Source organism: Rhinatrema bivittatum, chromosome 2 (assembly GCF_901001135.1).
Source record: "Rhinatrema bivittatum chromosome 2, aRhiBiv1.1, whole genome shotgun sequence".
NCBI lineage: Eukaryota > Metazoa > Chordata > Amphibia > Gymnophiona > Rhinatrematidae > Rhinatrema > Rhinatrema bivittatum.
Window position 1 is genome coordinate 724,658,652 of NC_042616.1, and position 19,842 is coordinate 724,678,493.

General features: G+C 48.2%; 1 protein-coding gene across 1 annotated transcript in view; it reads right to left on the bottom strand.

The window, feature by feature from the left end:
* The window catches only part of UBR5 (ubiquitin protein ligase E3 component n-recognin 5), a 672,040-nt gene that overhangs the window by 528,063 nt on the left and 124,135 nt on the right, over positions 1-19,842 (bottom strand). The window contains 2 exon segments of the mRNA XM_029591836.1: positions 2,007-2,117; positions 2,208-2,324. Of these exon segments, the coding sequence (XP_029447696.1) occupies positions 2,007-2,117; positions 2,208-2,324 (228 nt within the window).

Sequence of the window (19,842 nt, forward strand, 5' to 3'; positions counted from 1 at the left end):
GGTGCATAGCTGAGAGCTGCCGCCTGAATTCTCACACTTAGCCTGGGATTCCTAGCGCTGCCTCCTTCTTACACAAAAAACAAAAGTTCTACCTTTTTTTTTTTTTTTTTTTTTTACTTTCTGTATCAAACTTTAAAAGACTGATAAAAAAAAAAAATCAGAAAGGCTATTTTCTTGTGTGGCTGAGGCAACTGAAGCAGGATCCCTCAAGTTCTCCTGGGGGAGAGGGAACTGGCACCACCAACTGTCCAACCCCAGTGGCAAAAGGACCGAGCCACTCAGGAGTCCCCAATCACCTCAGTACCAGGAGGGATGGCCGCACCAGGGTCTAGCATCCTCCTGAGAGGAATCCTCTCCTCCTTTTCTGTAATACTATTTTTTTTTCAGACTGAAGGATTTGCATCTCTACCATCTGCTAGAGTCAGAGAAATACTGAGTAACTGCAGGTGGCACATTAGATTATATGGCAGTGTCAGTAAAGCTTTCTGTGTCTCCATCTGCTGGAAGGGAAGCAAAACTCAAGAGTCTAGACTGATCTGGGAATGAACAGGAAAGTTCAATTTTGGTCTCAACACTCCAAATTTTGTTCCAGAAGTTTTAGGCTTCTCTAGGTGCTGTTTGGCGTTATTGTCCATGGGTTATTTTGTGGCGTTGGTGCAGCAATGGCTTTCTTCTGGCAGCTTTACCATGTAGCCCATTTTTTTCAAGTATCTCCTTACTGTGCGTGCTGAAACACCCACACCACTTTGTTTCAGAGAAGTCTATATTTCAGTAGAAGTTGCTTGTGGGATTTACTTTGCATCCCGACATTTTCCTGACAGTTATGTCTGAAATCTTTCTTGGTCTATCTGGCTGTGGCTTGGTGGTAAGAGACCCCATCATTTTCCACTTCTTGATCAGAGTTTGAACAGTACTGATTGTCATTTTCAAATCTTTGGATATCTTTTTATATCCTTTTCCTGATTTATAAAGTTGACATACTTTTGCTCATAGATCCTTTGACAGTTCTTTTGCGTTCCCCATACTTCAGTAACCAGCAAAGTCAGTGCAGCCCTGGATGAAATGTACAAGGGTTTCTCAAAAGCTAAGAAACTATTTATATATAGATGCTAATTACAATTAAACAAAATACAGGTATGGATACCTACCCTTCACTGCCATCTCAACTTGTGTGTATCAACCTGTATGCATCTTCCAAAACATTCAAGGGTATGCAAACTTTTAAACAAGACCATTTTATTATTTTCTTTATTGCTATGGTTTAATGATTGTGCTATTCTCTGATATATAACAGTTTAATTTGAAACATTAAAAATAACAGACATGTTTTGCCTGATCACTCATGTTTTCTTAAAATGCTACATATCTTACAATTCTGCCAGGGGTATGTAAACTTATGAAGAAAGCTGTATAGTGGTTAATGAAGCTCAATCTACACATCAAGGTCACTAATAATGGAAGTATATGCTCAGGGATCATTCAAAAGTACATCAAGGCACGCCAATTGGGTATTACAGGAATTATGGAGAGATTTGCACAAGTTAAAAAAAAAACTGGAGGGGGAAGTGAGATTCACATAACACTTGACAGCACTTGAGAATTATTCTGAACACTAATTATAATTTATCTAAGCATCCCACTTTTTTATATAACATGTTCTTTTCTTTCCAATTTCATTACAATAATGGACATCTGGTGAAGTGCCAGAAAGTAAACCTGTTTGAAAAGCTGAATTCTTTAAACATTCCTCATGAGTATGTCATTCCCAAGCTACACATTTATATTAGCAACTTTACTGATAGCACCATACAGATGACTAAGCCAGATAAGTCATGATCTAGGAGGCCCAGCTTTTTTCCATTTGACAACAAATTGCTTTCAGAGCAAGCAGAAATTTCAGATATTTAAGTTTCTTCCTAATGAAGCAAAATACTGAAAAGAAGAACAAATTAAAATCTACGTTTAATCGAGAAAAAAATTACCCCAGTATATAAAACGCTTCATACCTTGTTATTTTCTGTGGCTACAGTTGCTCGGATACTATTTGCAGAAAGCAGGACTATCTTTTCATTGATTAATCCCAAAAACGTTGCTCTGGGATGATGTAATGACAGATTCTTTAAAACATAAAAATATAAGTAGTTATTATCAGTGAAAAAAGCAAAGATGTGACTTTTTCCTTTTAGATAGGATGTAAAAGGGCATACTTGTGCATTCCGATAAGGTTCTGATTCAATCCATTTCCACTGATAAAGCTCCCCTTTACTGCTCACCGCCACAAGTTCAGAGTACAAAGCTCCAATGGAAATAAACTTTGTTCCTTCCTGGGAAAGTAACACAACATATCAAAATCCATATTCTCAGATGTTTCCTACTACCTGGGCAGATGTGAAAAACTTCAGCCATTAGGTTCAGTGTTATAAATTATGATTTTTTTTCTATCAATATTGATTTCTGTGTAGAACAAAACAACATTCATATACTACAATGAACACAGACATTTAGAAAACTGACTTATAAACTCTGCAGAAAAGTGAAATCATTTCCTTAAAACTGCATTATTCAACTACTGTACCTCAAATTTAAAGATCATGATCATGAGAATTAAGAAGCAAGCATAGATGAATGCAACAAAAATAGGATTTTTGGATAATACTGGAGATGTATGAGATCATGGATAATTTTCAATTTAATTGGAATCCAAAAGTAACCAAATTCTTCAAAGAGATAGAAGAAAGAGGGGGTGTCACGTGGTGCCACGGTGCTAAACAGATGCAGCTCTCCTCGGCTCCCAGCCCCCCCTGGTTCTTTAACAGCTCAAATCTCCAACAATTCACGACCTACCCGAGTCAGACATGGTTAATAAAGTGGCTAAAAAGTCCCTGCCTATGCTCTGGGGAGATCAAACCGTTCGCGCTAAGCGAATTTGACGGATCGCGCACCCTCTTCCTGAACTGGCAGAGGCTAAGGCTGCTATTAATCAGCTTGGAGGCAAGGTGAAATTGGATCGCACCCATAGAGCCTTGGCACCTACCCCCAAAGCAAATAAGCGACCACATGCAGTGACTGTACAGGTGCATAATTTCCAGGAAAAAAGCAGACTTGAAGCTAGCAGGAAACTAAAAGAACTCAAATTTCAGGGCCGACATTTTTCTTTTTCAAGATTACTCTGCAGATGTTAAAAGGGAGCTGCGTAATCTGGGCCTTACCTATGCTATGTTATGTTATACCCTGCACAGCTGCAGGTAATCCATTCTAGCAATTCAGAGATCCATGATTCCGTCCAGTCTGTCCATGCTTGGATCTAGAAATTCTAGTGGCTGTACCGGATGCTGCCCCCTTGAAGTTCCTCACAGTCCTATATCCTTTTTCTCTTAAATTACTCTGTGGAGTTGTTGAAGTTCTTGTTTTAGTTTCCTTCTGGGCAATCCTGCCTGTCTTGTTCCTGGTGGGAGTTGAGCTATCTTGCTTTATAATGCTGTTTGCATTTTGCTTCTTTCTTTGTATGGGGCTGGGGGGGAGGGGCGGAGGGGAGTTCATTGTGGGTAGCATTAGGCAGGGGTCAGTGAGGGTTGCATAGGGGTGATTGCTGGTTTGGGGATTTTTTTTTTTTTCCTTACTCAGTTCCACCCAGATATATTGGTCACTTCAGCATTCTGCAAGTAGTTTGTTGTTTGCACTTGATGGTTGGCCTCACGTCCACAGCATGTGTCACCTTTCTGGAAGTTAGTCGTGGGTGCTCCGAAGAGGTTCTCAGCGCATATGTCACAATGCTCTGGCGGTGGCTACTCCACATTGGACATCAAGTTGTGGACTGGGAATAAACGTTTTGGTTCCATTTGTACAAAGTGCTCATTTGCTTCAGGTGGCTCTAAATTGGGTGGAGGAGTTGGGGGGGGTTTTAATGTTGGGTTGCAGTCTGGAAAAGAGAGCAGGTCTCGGGGAATCCACCACTTGTCCCTGTTTTTCCTGATTGGGTTGGGGGGGGGAGGGGTTAGGGTTATGTGTGGGTCATCTGAAGGGCAATTTTGCTAGGGCTCTGGGATGGTATTGTTTGTGGGGTTGGGGGGAGGGAATGGGATCATTTTATGGTCCTTGGGTTTGGTTTATCCACAAAAAGGTCAGTTTTACAAGTAAAGACTATTCTCTTTTTATGCAGAATTGGGCACGATTTGTTTATCTTGACCGTGGCTAAAGTTTCTTTCCATATCTTTTCTCTTAATGTGCGGGGTTATCAGGTCCCCAATTAAGCGTCGGCAGATTTTGGATTATGTTAAGAAAAAGGGGGCACAGGAGTTTCTTCAAGAAACTCACCTGATTGATGCAGAATATGTTAAGCTAGCTAGGGACTGGGTGAGTCGGGACAAGTACGCCTCCTATAACTCCAAGAGTACTGGGGTGTGCATCTTGATCCACAAGTCACTGCCTCTCGTAGTGCATAGTGTGCAGAAGGACCCTGATGGGCGTTTTGACTTTTTGGAAAGTTTTTTAAATGGGGTACATTTTGTCTTAACGAATGTTTATGGCCCTAATGTGGGTCAACAGGCCTACTAATTCTCAGTTGTGTGGGTTGGTGGAGTCTTTTTCCACCAACTGGTTTGGAACCTAGTTTAGATAGGACCTCTGGCGGTCAGACTGGGGGCATGGCTGACACTCTGAAGGGCATGTCGCCACCTCTGGATTTGGTGGACGTTTGGAGGAAACAAAACCCATCAAGATGAGATTATACATGTTTTTCCTCTCGCTATCGTTCTTAGAGAAAGTGATTTTTTTCTATGCTCTTGTATGTTTATGCCTAGGGTGGGCTTGCTTGGTGGTTAATCCTATTTTGTTACCGTTAGGTATTTCTGGCAGTTCTGCCAGATGGTGGTTCAATGCTTCTTTATTGTGCCAATATGATGCAGTAAAGGACTTTTTTGAGGTTCATGACTCTGGTGATCATTACGGGAAACGTTCAAAACAGTATTGCGGGGGCGACTTATAAGCTTTGCCCGCAGTAGGGTAGAAATAACCGTCTCCGAATAGCCTTTCTTCCTCAGCTGTTGCATCTCAAAAGCCAGGCCACAAGACAAAAGCAATCTGCCTGATTGAAAAATATAGGGCTCTGATGGAGGAGATCTGGAAGATGACCCAAACACAAGGGCCCGTCCAAGAACCGATTCACGAGGGCCGCAAACCAAGGCCTTCGTGGCCACTCTGGAGCCACGAGAATCACTCATCCTGGGTGAAGTTCTATCCTCCTGATTACCTTGCCCATTAGCGGCCAAGGCACCACCAGTGTATCGACCTCCTCCGCACCATAATCCCTTCTGCGACGAAAAAAGTGCAGAGCCTCTGCATTTGCGTGAGTCGCCATCAGATCCACATGAGGTTTGCCCCACCTGCGACATATTAGGCCTATGGCGGTTTCAGACAGCTACCATTCTCCTGGATCGAGCTGTTGACGGCTGAGGAAATCCGCTTGCACATTGGTCGATCCTGCAATGTGTGATGCTGCCAACATCACTAGATGCATCTCCACCCAGGACATCAAATTCTCCGCTTCTAGAACTACAGGGCGACTCTTAGTTCCTCCCTGCCTGTTGATATAGGCCACAGTCAGTCATCGCATTGTCTGACAAGACTGACCGCCTGATTGTGCAGTAGGGGGAGGAAGCTCTCCAGAGTTAGCTGAACGGCTCTGGTCTCGAGACGATTGATCGACTGGGGCTCCTCCATCAGCAACCACCAGCCGTGAACTGACAGAGTCTGACACACTGCTCCCCAGCCAGACAGTCTGGCATCTGTTGTCACCACCATCCACTGGGGTATCTCCAAATTCACCCTGTGCTCTAAATGGCCCTGGGCAAGCCACACGAAAGACTGGACCTGGCAACGTCTGTAAGCGGCATCGGGAGTTGAAACTGCTCCGACAGCGGGTTCCAGCAGGATAGCAACGCAGCTTGTAGAGGTCTCATATACGCAAAGGCCCACAGGACTAGCTCTAGGGTCGATGCCATGGAAGAACTTGCAAGTAATCCCAGACCCTGGGCACAGAGGCTTGCAACAGAGCTCTGGACTTTGCTGCGCAATTTGAGAATTCTGCCCTTGGAGAGAAAAACCTTGCCTACTTGGGTATCGAAGTGCGCTCCCAAAAAATCCAGAACCTGGGAGGGGAACTAAATGGCTCTTGGCGAGGTTGACAACCCTGCCCAGGGACCTCAGGCAGCGTAAGACCACATCCAGTGCCTGCGAGCATTGGTCTGTCGACTTCGCTCAGATGAGCCAATCGTCCAAATAGGGATGCACCAGAATCCCCTCCTTCCCTAGAGCTGCTACCACCACCACCATTACTTTGGTGAAGGTCCATGGGACCGTGGCAAGACCGAACGGTAGAGCACAAAACTGGAAATGTTGACCCAGAATCATAAACCTGAGGAATCTGATAGACCTAGCAAATACTAAAGTGGAGAAAGGCTTCCATCAGATCTAGGGTTGCCAGGTATTCGTCTGTCTGCACTGCCACAATGACCGAGCGGAGCATCTCCATCTGAAAATGGGGCACCTTGAGAGCTACGTTCATCTTCTTTAAGTCCAGGATGGGCCGAAAGGATGACAAAGTAAATGGAGTAATTTCCTGTTCTGTACTCTGAGGAATGGGAATGATGACCCCCAGACTTCAAAGGTGCTCCAGGGTCTGGCAAACAACAAACTATTTTTCCGGAGACCCGCAAGGGGACACCAGAAAAAGGTTGTGGAGCGGACAAGCAAACTCTAATGCGTAGCTGTGTTCTATCACGCTGAAAACCCACTGGTCCAACATTATCTTGACCCACTCCCCGTAAGAGAGTCAGCCGACCCCCTATGACAGGACCCAAGGAGTGGGCTGGCCACAGCTCATTGTGCGGACCTGACCCCGCTAGTGCCCGATCCGAAACCGTCCCAGGCTGCTCAACGTCCACGATAGGCCTGCGACTAAGACTGGAACCTCCCCGAGGTTTGTCTCTGGCCTGTGCTCTGAGTTCTGCTCTGTTGAAAGCACCTTTGGCCATGAAAGCAAGAACATGCGGAGGAGAAAGCTCTGTCCTTTTGGCTTGTTCTCTGGGCGCTTATGGACCTCGTTATTGCCCAAATGCTTAACTGCTCCAGGTCATCCCCGAATAGGAGCTTGCCCTTGAATGGGAGTGAACCCAATTGAGCCTTGGAAGAAACGTCCACTGGCCAATTCCATAGCCAGAGAAGCCTCCGAGCGGACACCATATTTACCATTGTGCGAGAAGAAGTACGAAGCAGATCATACAGAGCAACGACTCCATAAGCCACTGCCGCTTCCAAGCGCTCTGCCTGTTTCGCCTCCGAGGGAGCTTATGTCCTTGGCACTCTGCAATTGCTGTACCCAACGTAAGCTCGCCCGGAGAATACAACTGCTACAGATCACAGCACAAATGCCCAAGGCAGAAACTTCAAAAATCTTTTTGCGATAGCCCTCCAACTTGCGATCCTGAAGATCCTTCAGAGCCACTACACCTGCCACTGGAATAGTCGTTCGCTTGGTAACCGCCGAAATGGACGCATCCACCTTAGGAAGCTGAAGCAGTTCCAAATCGTACTCCAGGAATGGGATACACCCGTTTCAGGGGTATCCCATCCCCGGAGCATCTGTTGCATCACCATGGCATGCAGGAGGAAGGTCTTGGCAGGCGCGCGCAGGCCCGCTGGAATGGGATCCACCATGTCCGGGCTTGACTCCGATAGTGACTCCACAATTCCGAGCTCCGCAAGGACATAAGGAATCAAAGGAGCTAATTCGTCATGCTGAAATAAACTGACGATCTTAGGGTCATCACCCTTCACAGAGGGCAATTTATCCAGCCCGGCATTGAGGTCCGGAGCCCCTGAGGGAGGAGGGGATCTCCATGTCCCTCCTTGGATCCGAGTCATCCAACGAGGCATCTCGGGCGACCCCCTGTGCCCTGGTGCTCTGAACCCGCCAAATCAGTCGCCACCAGTTTAACTTCCTTCCTGGGCGCCTTACCAGGGGAACCCGTGTGTCTGTCAAGTTGAAAGCTCCCCTCATGTGCACTGCTGGCAAGAAAGGCTTGGTTAATCAATAAAATTAATTGTGGAGAGAAAAACACAGGACCCGTGGAACCCCCCTCTAGGGCAACGAGGTCTTCTCCCTGGAGCTCCCCCATGGCCCCTCGGGCCTCAGCATCTAGAATCAGCAGGGGAAGATCCCCTCCCCCCCAGAGCCCTCTCTCTTCAGCGGTGCAAAAAGTACTCAAAATGGCCACCGTCCCGCACTGGGGGGGGGGGGGGGGGGAACGGTTCAGCCAGGAGCTCCTGAGCAGCAAACAACCTTCTGGTGCTCAGCTGCTGCAAGCCTGCCACCACAGACGCACCCAAAGAACCTTCCCCGCCAGGGAGGCAATGGGAGCAGCAGCCCAACAGCACACGGCTGGAAAGTCTGTTGCCTCAGCTCGAGCACCAACTCATGCACGGCATGCTTCCAGAAGTCTATCGCGGGATAGGCGCCGGTAGCTGTGGGAGTGGGGGGGGGAATGAAACAACCCGAATCGGGAGAGAAGAATCCACCTCTCAGTAAAAACATCCCCCAGGCTTAAGTCTCTGCATTCGGCCTCTGCCGAGCCTCAAAACACACTGCTCAATTCCCTTGCAGCTTTTTTTTTTTTTTTTTTTTTTTTTTAAACTTTACCCGAAAAGCTTGAATGGGCACACTAAAGAGGAAAGGAGCAGAGAATAAGAAAAAGGGATACTTCCCTGAAGCAAAGAAAGAGGCAGAAGGAGGCTGTTGCAGAAGGAATGAGGGAGCTGGACCACCAGCTATCACCCCACTGGCAGACACAAGAGCAAATTTGGGGGTTCCCAACCCCTGCCTTCAACCAGGGAGGATGGACCCCCAGGACCTGACTACTCCCTGGGAGGCGAAGAACAAGAAAATGCAATCTTTTTTTTTTTTTTTCTTGCTTGGGATCAGGACAGCAGGTTTTGCACCAGCTCCATCTGCTGGAGACAGAAATACTGAGGAACAGCAGGTGGCTCACCAGGTTAAGAGGCAGTGCCTTTCAAACTTTCTCTGTCTCCATCTGCTAGAAGGAAGGCAAGACCTAGCAGTCTGGACTGATCTGGGTACATACAAGGAATGAGGAAATAAAAAAATATATTGTACCTTTATTAGCTTATGTTAGTAGATTGATATTCTTTAAAGTTAAACTCGGACTGATTTTTGCTGAGTTTGCATGAACAAAGATAGGAGCAAAAGTCAAGGTTTCCTAATTAGACAAAAACATATGATTCTTTCTTATCAGTAACAAAATGTGCTATGCTTGAAGATAATTATTGGAACTTATGTTATGCTGACCTGTTGACTAATCATGACCTTAGGCACATGCTGCTGGAATAAAATGCTAAGATATGACATTTTGCTGCATCATACTTTGTCTCTAGATTCAATCTATGCCTTGCTGTATATAAAGTTGAGATTACTTACCTGATAATCTCCTTTTCCTTAGTGTAGACAGATGGACTCAGAACGAATGGGTATAGTATGCTCGTGCTAGCAGTTGGAGACTGATCTGACGTCAGCACGGGTATATATACCCCCACAGGAAGCGTAGCAACTCAGTAATCTTCCTTGCAAAAGCTGTTATGGATATATGTGTACTGACGATCAATGAATAAGTGAAACAGGATTCCCCTGACCGATTGATAGGAGCTGGAGACCACCAGCATTCACAACTGGAAGGCGTCGACACATGGCAAAGGGGACACTCTTATGTAGGCAAAAGGACAAGGCCTACCTTGAATCGGTGAAACCCATGTATACTGGCAGCCTGGGCGGGATGCTGAGTCCATCTGTCTACACTAAGGAAAAGGAGATTATCAAGTAAGTAATCTCAACATTTCCTAGCGTGTAGCCAGATGGACTCAGAACGAATGGGATGTACAAAAGCTTTACTCCCAGCCTGGGTGGGAGGCTGCCTGAGGACCGTGTAAGGACTGCCCTCGCAAATGCTGTGTCCTCCCTGGCCTGGACATCCAGACGGTAAAATCTGGAAAAGGTATGGAGGGAGGACCATGTCGCCGTTTTACATATTTCTGCAGGCGACAACATCCTGGATTCTGCCCAAGATGCTGCTTGGGCTCTGGTAGAATGAGCCTTGACTTGTAGAGGCAGTGACTTCCCGGCCTCTACGTAAGCTGCTCTGATGACTTCTTTAATCCAGCGGGCGATGGTGGGCCGAGAGGCTGCTTCACCTTGTTTCTTCCCACTGTGCAGGACGAACAGATGGTCTGTCTTTCGTACTTCTTGTGTCAATTCCAGATATCTGGGCAGCAATCTGCCGATGTCGAGATGGTGTAGTAAACGCCCTTCTTCAGATTTCTTCAAACCCGCTGTGGTAGGCAAGGATATGGTTTGGTTGAGGTGAAATTGTGAAACCACTTTAGGTAGAAAGGAGGGAACCATGCGAAGATGGATAGCCTCCAGAGTGATTCTCAGAAAGGGATCATGGCAGGACAGCGCTTGTAGCTCAGAGATGCGGAGTGCGGAACACACTGCCAGCAGAAACACCATCTTCAAAGTTAGAGAACGGAAAGACAGGCCCCGAAGGGGTCTGAAGGTGGATCCCGCGAGGAAATACAAAACTAGGTTAAGGTTCCACAGGGGCACTGGCCACTTGAGTGGTGGACGAATGTGCTCGACTCCTTTCAGGAAGCGAGAAACATCTGGATGCGTGGCAATGGTCTTGCCATCCCTCCTGGGACCGTAGCAAGACAGCGCAGCCACCTGAACCTTGATGGAGCTTAGGGAGAGACCCTTCTGAAGCCCATCCTGTAGAAAATCCAAAACAATAGGAATAGTGGTCGCATGTGGATTGGTGCCGTGAGTATCACACCAGTCTTCAAATATTCTCCAGATCCTTACGTAGGTGAGGGATATGGAAAACTTGCGGGCTCGGAGGAGTGTATCTATCACGGGCTCCGAGTAACCTCTTTTCTTCAGTCTAGCCCTCTCAATGGCCAGACCGTAAGAGAGAATTGAGCCGGATCCTCGTGGAGGATGGGACCTTGATGAAGCAGGTCCCTGAGAGGAGGCAGGGGAAGGGGCTCCCCTGCCAGTAGTCTTCTCATGTCTGCGTACCAGGGTCTTCTTGGCCAGTCTGGTGCCACTAGAAGAACTAGGCCCCAGTGCTTCTGGATCTTGTGGATCAGGGCGCCCAGTAGAGGCCACGGAGGAAAGGCGTATAGCAGAGTCCCTGGAGGCCATGGCTGAACCAGGGCGTCGATCCCGTGTGAGAACGGATCTCGCTTGCGGCTGAAGTATCTGGGCACTTGAGCATTGGACTTGTCCGCTAGTAAGTCCATGTCCGGAATCCCCCAATGATCCGCAATCATCTGGAAGGCTGTGGGTGACAGCTGCCATTCCCCCGGATTTAGGCTTTCTCTGCTGAGGAAGTCTGCCGTGATGTTGTCCTTCCCGGCAATGTGGACGGCGGAGATGTCCTGAAGATTTGCCTCTGCCCAAGTCATCAGCAGGGCTATCTCTAGAGATACCTGTCGGCTTCTGGTTCCGCCCTGGCGGTTGATGTATGCCACCGTGGTGGCGTTGTCAGACATCACTCTGACTGCTCTGTTCCTCAGTCTGTGAGCCAATTGCAGGCAGGCTAACCGGACTGCTCGTGCCTCTAGACGGTTGATGTTCCAACCTGACTCTTCTCTGTTCCACCGCCCTTGTGCGGTGAGTTCTTCACAGTGTGCTCCCCAGCCGCTCAGGCTGGCATCTGTGGTGAGCAGAGTCCACGTGGGGAGGACACGTGGGGGAGGACATCTTCGACCCCCTGCTCGTGTGGTTGGACTGCAACCACCACCGTAACTGGGTCCTCACTCTGGCCGGCAGAGGTAGGTGCGTGGAATAATTCCGGAAGCGGGGGCTCCAGCGAGAGAGCAGGGAGTGTTGTAGAGGTCTCATATGGGCCCTTGCCCAGGGCACCACTTCCATGGTGGAGGCCATGAGGCCGAGAACCTGCAGATAATCCCAAGCTATGGGCCGGCTGGCTCCCATCAAGGACCGGAGACGCGTCTGAAGTTTTAACCTTCTCTTGGTAGTGGAGACTGACTTTGTCTGCCTGGGTGTCGAACTGGACTCCCAGGTATTCCAGTGATTGGGAAGGCTGTAGGCAACTCTTGTTGAGGTTGACTACCCATCCCAGGCTTTCCAGAAGGGCGATCACTCTGTCGGTTGCCCGATGGCTCTCCTCTCGTGATTTCGCCCTGATCAGCCAATCGTCTAGGTAGGGTTGGACAAGGATTCCTTCCCGTCTGAGCGCCGCTGCTACCACTATGACCACCTTGGTGAAGGTCCACGGCGCCGTGGCTAACCCGAAGGGCAGAGCCCGGAATTGGAAATGGCGTCCCAGAACCATGAAGCGTAGGTAGCGCTGATGATCCGGATGGATCGGGATATGCAGGTAGGCTTCTGATAAGTCTAAGGCCGTGAGGAATTCTCCTGGCTGTACTGCGGTCTTGACTGAGCGCAGAGTTTCCATGCGAAACCTCGGGACCCTTAAGTATCGATTGACTGACTTGAGGTCCAATACGGGCCGGAAAGTGCCCTCTTTCTTGGGTACCATGAAATAAATGGAATAGTGTCCAGAATTCATTTCCCAGGCAGGCACTGGGATGATGGCTTTCAAGGACAGGAGCCTCGCCAGGGTAGCTTCCAATGCTGCCTTCTTGTGTATGGGACACGAAGATTCCACAAACTTGTCCGGAGGGAGATGATGGAAGTCCAGATAATACCCCTCTCGGATCATGGCGAGGACCCACTGGTCCGACGTAACCTCGACCCATCTGGGGTAGAAGAGGGTTAACCTGCCCCCTATGGCTCCATCCCCCGGATGGATCGGCTGATTCTCATTGGGAGGCGCGGCCAGGACCTGAACCCGAGCCGGCTCCCCTCTTGCGCTGCTTCGTCCGAAAGGACTGGTTCCTGGCCTGAGGACGAGGCGCCTGGTAGTGACTCCTATAGGGAATGAAGCGCTGGGAGCTTCTACCTCTGGAGGGCCTTGGAAAGGCGCACTGGTTCCTTCTAAACCGATCTTCCGGCAGTTGCGGTACTGGAGAGGCGCCCCATGTGCTGGCCAGTTTATCAAGGTCGCTGCCGAACAGGAAAGAACCCCTAAAGGGTATTCTGGTGAGGCGTGTCTTTGAAGGCACATCGGCTGACCAGTTCCGTATCCAGAGCTGCCTCCTGGCGGCTACGGAGGATGAGACCCCCTTGGCTGTTGTACGGACTAGGTCGGATGCAGCATCCGTGAGGAACGAGAGAGCTGACTCCATGTCTGTTGCCGGAGCATTGTTCCTGACCTGTGACAAACAGGAACGCGTCACCACTGTGCAGCAGGTTGCGATCCGCAAAGATAGAGCTGCCACCTCAAAGGTCTGTTTCAGGATGGCGTCCAGGCGTCGGTCATGAGCCTCCTTGAGGGCCACCCCCCCCTCAACTGGAATGGTAGTGCACTTGACCACAGCGCTGACCAAGGCGTCCACCTGAGGGCACACCAGCATCTCCTTGATTGCTGGTTCCAGAGGGTACATGCCCGTCAGAGCCCGACCCCCTTTGAATGAGGCCGCTGGTGCAGCCCATTCCAAATCTATCAGTTGCTATGCTGCTTGCAAGAAGGGAAAATTGCGGGCTGGAGGACGAAGACCTTCCAGCAGAGGGTTCTGCATAGAGGGCGCCGTACTGCTGGGACCTGTAATATCCAACTCTGCCAGGCACTGAGATACCAGGTCGGAGAGATCTTCCTTGGGAAAGAACCGCCTCATGGTTCGATATGGCTCAATCCCCGAGGGAAGCTCCCCCTCTTCCGGGGGTTCGGACTCGTACTCCAAGACATCAGGGTCCGTCTGAACGGGACTGCTCGGAGGCGGGTGCCCATGATAAGGGCGCGAAGGTCCAGGGGCAGGATCAGCTGGAGTAACCACCGGAGCGGCAGCAGCAGCAGCAGGGCCTGGATGGGAAGCTGACTGCATCTGTACAAAAGCATGGATCCCCTTAAAGAGATCCACCCAGGAAATGGAAGCAGTCTCGAGTCGTCGGGGTACCAGATCCCCCGGGATCCCAGGTTGTTCGAGACTGCCCGCTAGATCCGGGGTGGTCCCTGGGGAACTGTCAGCAAACCGTGGTTGAGACTGGTCCTGGCCCGAGGCACCCACTGCCTCTTCACATTGGGCACAAAGGGAGTCTGGCTCCTCGCTATGCGTGGCTCTAAGCTGGCATGCGGAGCAGAGGCCGAGGGCTTTAATGCCTGAATCAGGAGGCGCCGCCGCTGAAGACGCTGAGGCGTTCTGTTCCATTGAAAAATATGCGCTTAATAATATGCGGCAGCAATGTGCGCTTAATACAACAGGCGCTCAATAATATGCGGCAGCAATATACGCTTAATACAACAGGCACTGAATACAACAGGCGCACAATAATATGCGGCAGCAATATACTCTCAATGATAACCAATATGCGCTCATTAGTATGCGGTCAGCAACAGATGCTCAATGCTATCCAATATGCGCTCATTAGTCTGCGGTCAGCAATATACGCACAATGATATACAATATGTGCTCAGTGATATGCAATATACTCTCAAGGATATCCCATATGCGCTGAAGCATAGACAGGCGCCTATCATGGGCGCTCAATACCTGAACAAGGCAGACAAAATGGCGACCTCCACGGCGTGCCACATGCAGGCAATGCCGCCGATCCTCGTTCCTCGGAGACCAAAAAGTAAGAGATGTACGCCTTACCTGATCCTCGGTGCTTCCCGGTTGGAACCCGGGCGGTCTCCGGCTGCGGGGGGAGAGGGGAAATACCTTCACCACCACGCTTGAGGAAATGCACCCGCTGCCTCGTCCACGCCGGGACTGAGGCGCCTCTTTCGCCACGCCCGAGCCCTTCTCGCCCGGGGGCTACGTCCCTGCCGCGATTCGGCCACCGGACCGAGGCCTTAAACCTCCGGGGGATCGCGGAAATCACCCTGGGAAACTCAACTGGGGGAGGGACCCCAAGGGTATCACCGCAGGAGTGCGGGGCTCGATGTTGCTGTAGAAATTTAGTAAGAAGAATATAGAAAGTAGAAAATAGAAAGTAGATTGGAAACATGCTCAGCGAGCGTGCAGGCTCTCCAAACTGCTTTGGAGACGGAAATTACTGAGTTGCTACGCTTCCTGTGGGGGTATATATACCCATGCTGACGTCAGATCTGTCTCCAACTGCTAGCACGAGCATACTATACCCATTCGTTCTGAGTCCATCTGGCTACACGCTAGGAAATGGATTTTGGAATATCCAAAAGTTCAACATGTAACCTTTTCCATGTAATATTACATGTAAAATAAAAGCACTGTAATAGAACAGATATATTCTTATCTATTTTTGTGTAGCAAATAAGAGGAAAAAGATACATCTCCATAATTATGGTGCCAGAAACCCCAGGCCAACAATGCACAAACTCTGTCTGCTTTAATATTTTTTGTGAACGTCTTATTGTACTCACTTGGAACTGATAAGTGATTTTCCTTCAGCAGTACAATTTAGCTTCAGGGAAAAAGGAAGAAGTATAGGAAGTAGTTTCTCTTGTTCATGTTTTTATGATTGTTTTGTGTGCGCTTCTTACCATGCTTATTCCATTTTTTAGGTTGAGGTTTTTTTTTTGGTAAGTTTTGAATAAGTATCTTCTTTTTCATTGTGGGGTTTTTATGGGGTTTTAATTTTCTTTCTTGGATTCTACATTAAGGTGATCAGCTGTAGATCAGCGGCTCCTTCACAGTGGTCATCTTGTGACTTGATTTAATTTCAAATTGACTTGATTTAATCGTAGGTTTTATATGATATTGAGATGGTGCATCACAATTCTATTTCACCCATAGAAGTCCGGTAAGTCCAGTTTTTAGTCATATACTGGTTAAAGTCCAATTTTTGATCAGCTTAAGGCTGCTTTTATGACTAGGCAATCATTCAAAGTCCAGCTCCTAGAAATAAGGGTTTCAGATTGGGGTTGAAGTCCTCTTTTGAAAATTTTCCATCATAACTAACTGAATAAGTAAAAATAGTTTATAGTTGGCTGGAGTCCAACTTTTGGAAGCAGTCTGTGTCCGGACCCAAGATATAAGAATTATTTTAAGAATTGTCTACAGTTTTGATTTTATAAATGAAAAAAAAAATCTTAAAATAAAGAAAAACAGAACTAGAAATTTTTAAAAAGAAAAATAAATCTTATATCTTGAGAGGGGATCAAAATGGCAAAGAGTGAGAAAGATTTTCACTTTGGTTGGGCAAAGCCCATAAGTATACTGAGTGTGATTTTTTTTTATTTTTTTAAAGATGGAAGGAAGCACTTCTCAGCCCCTTCCACCTTTTGACACGCCTGTTTCTCTGGATGTGTGATGACTATCAGAAATGTGATGAAAAATTTTGAAAAACGGTCAGAATAAATCTAAAAATTATACAAATTTGCAGTGTCCAGAGAATGGAAATTTTGACCTAGAAAAATTTGTGCATTTGAGGGAGAAATCAGAATCCAGAAAGTAAAGCTTCAGATGAAAAATTAATAGTACTGGATGATGGGCTGCAGGAAGCACATCAGGAAAAACAAATTAATTAATGCTGAGTTGAAAGATAGGGTAGAGAAGTCTACAAAGACAGTTAAATTAGTTAGATAAGATTTTTTTTTTCATCCTCTCAAAACCCAACGCCTATTGGACTGGGTAGATGGCATCCACCTTCCGATTAACTGGAGGGACGGACACAGGGTGTTCCCAGATCATGAGGAGAAGTTCCTTAAAAATATCATAAGAACATAAGAAATTGCCATGCTGGGTCAGACCAAGGGTCCATCAAGCCCAGCATCCTGTTTCCAACAGAGGCCAAAATCAGGCCACAAGAACCTGGCAATTACACAAACACTAAGAAGAACCCATGCTACTGATGCAATTAATAGCAGTGGTTATTCCCTAAGTAAACTTGATGAATAGCAGTTAATGGACTTCTCCTCCAAGAACTTATCCAAACCTTTTTTGAACCCAGCTACACTAACCACATCCTCTGGCAACAAATTCCAGAGCTTTATTATGCGTTGACCAGAGCTGGGACAGCCACTATTTCCTTTGGAGCATCTACAAACTGGAGGACCTCCAGCATTTTGTGACAGGCGTACTCCTCCGAGAGGAGCTGAAATGGAATGGCTTCAGCCATGGCCTAGACAAAGCCCGCAAAGGAAAGATTCTCCGGGGAAGATCTATGCCTCTCATTTGGCAGAGAAGGCTCTGAAAGAGTATCTGTGGAGTCCTCTGAAGAGGATTATGAGGTATCATCCCACCAGGGGTCATATGGGGCATCTTCCTCGCTAAGGTCCCCTGGGGTCTGGCAAGGATGATCCCTGCCCAGGCCTCTCAGTTTGGGCAACGGGGGTATCGATGATACAGAGAGTATTAAAGGCACCAAGGGCACTGAAATCCCCAACAGCCCAGGAACTGGATCGGGGAAACTCTGCCCGCGGGCCCAGTGGTCCCATAGATGCCAATGGCTGCAGAAAGTCTTCCTCCTCAGAGGATCCAATAATGGGCATCGCTCCAGCGGGGGACATCGGAGGCTGCCTAGGAGCCGATGGTCCCCCCGGCACTGGCTGCGTCAGAAGGACGCCTAAAAGGACGCCCAAAAGGACGCCCAGACGCTCTAGCAGGGATGCCAAAAGAGATGGCGCAGGCTTCAGCACGGGGACCAGTGCCAGTGGCAGATCGATACCCCGCAGGGCTCGGAACACTGCCATTCAAACCCTGCAGTCCAACTACTCCTCAAAGTCTGGTGAAGTTAGGACAGAAGGAGGAGGAGGAGAAGGAGCCCCGGTGCCCAACATTGTTCTTGGTGAGGAACAACTGGGACTGATAGAGGACGATGCCTCTTCACCATGGGGTCACTTTGGTGGCGGCATGGCCGCCACCGATGCTGCACAGATTCCAGGGCCATGCGTCGGCGGCAATCAGTGACTGTTTGCAGCTGTGTTCAGCTCGGTATTTCCCAGGTGCTGAGGAAGCTGAAGATCCTGACGTCTTGGAATGCGACAACATTGGAGACTATCTCCGGCTCCTCTCGAGAGAGAGACAGGCCCACTGGAGGAGTGGAAAGGGACGGGGTATCCAACTCCCCTTGGCCTCTAGGTGTCGATGCCCCCGACGCTGGATTAGATGGTCAGACTTTTTGGCCCCATAAAGCTTTTCCATCTTATCCAGCTGGGCCTGACAGCCTTTGGGGGTCATCTGATCACACAGGTGGCACCCGGAGATGTCATGTGATACCCCCAGGCAGAGGATACAGACCTCATGTGGATCAGTAATATGCATGATCCGCGGGCACTGGGGGCACCGTCGAAAACTGGACAATGCCATAAAAACAGCCGGCGAGTGGTCAATGGCTGGCAGCTACTGAGGAGCGACACGCTGAGAATGAACGGCAACGGAGGGGAAAAACCCACCACCTACCACGCCGCTGCACCGGGCACCAACTGAAGAGGAAGGACCCGGTGCAGAAAAAGTCAGAAACAAACGGGAAACTTAGAAGAAATTATGAAGAGTAGAGCTCCAGAACCGCAAGGCAAGTACTTTGCGAAAAAAAAAAAAGACTGAAGAGGAACCCCGCGTGGACGTGCGGATAGCGGCATGTTGGGCATCTCAGTGTGCCAGTTGAAATTCTAGAAACTTTGACAAAAGTTTTCCATGCTGGGTTCCATCTGATGAGGTCACCCATCTGGGAGGACTACCATCCTACTTGTCCTAGGAGAAAAGAAACTTCTAAGAGTAGTTTATACATGTCTGTTGACTTATCTAGCTTTAATCTGACTTGCACAGAGGGTATAAAAACAGAGGAATTGAGGAAATTAAAAGTTATATAGTACTTCTCCGTCCAATCTAGCTTATGCTAGTAGATTGATATTTTTTACTTATACTCATCTGACTGATTTTTGCTATGTTTGCAAGAACTCACAGGCTGATACAGTACAGTGCGCTCCGATGGAGCGCACTGTACTGTATCAGCTCCGATGGAGCGCACTGTTAGTCGGCATTTGGACGCGCATTTTCGACGCGTTAGCTTTACCCCTTATTCAGTAAGGGGTAATAGCGCGGCCAAAATGCGCGGCCAACCCCCCCGAGCCTAATAGTGCCTGCAACATGCAAATGCACGTTGATGGCCCTATTAGGTATTCCCGCGCGATTCAGTAAATAAAATGTGCAGCCAAGCCGCACATTTTACTTTCAGAAATTAACGCCTACCCAAAGGGTGCACAGAAAAGCAGTAAAAACTGCTTTTCTGTGCACCCTCTGACTTAATATCATGGTGATATTAAGTCGGAGGTCCCAAAAGGTACAAAAAGTTTTTTTTTAAAAATTGTTTTTTTTAAAATCGGCCCACGACTCGCGGGTTGAAAACTGGACGCTCAATTTTGCCGGCGTCCGGTTTCCAAGCCCGTGGCTGTCAGCGAGCTCGAGAACCGACGTCGGCAAAATAGAGCGTCTGCTCCAGACGCGCTAGTGTCCCTAGCGCCTCTTTTTGCCGCGGGCCCTAATTTAAATAAATTAATTTAGTGAATCGCATGCATAGGAGAGTGGCCTGTGCGTTCGCCCGCTCTCCCGCGACTTTTACTGTATCGGCCCGAAAGACAGGAGCAAAAGTCAAGGTTTCCTAATTAGACAGAAATCCGTAACAAAATGTGCTGTGTTTGAAGATAATATTTTGAACTTAGGTCATGCTGGCCTGTTGACTAATCATGAACCCTAAAACATATGTAA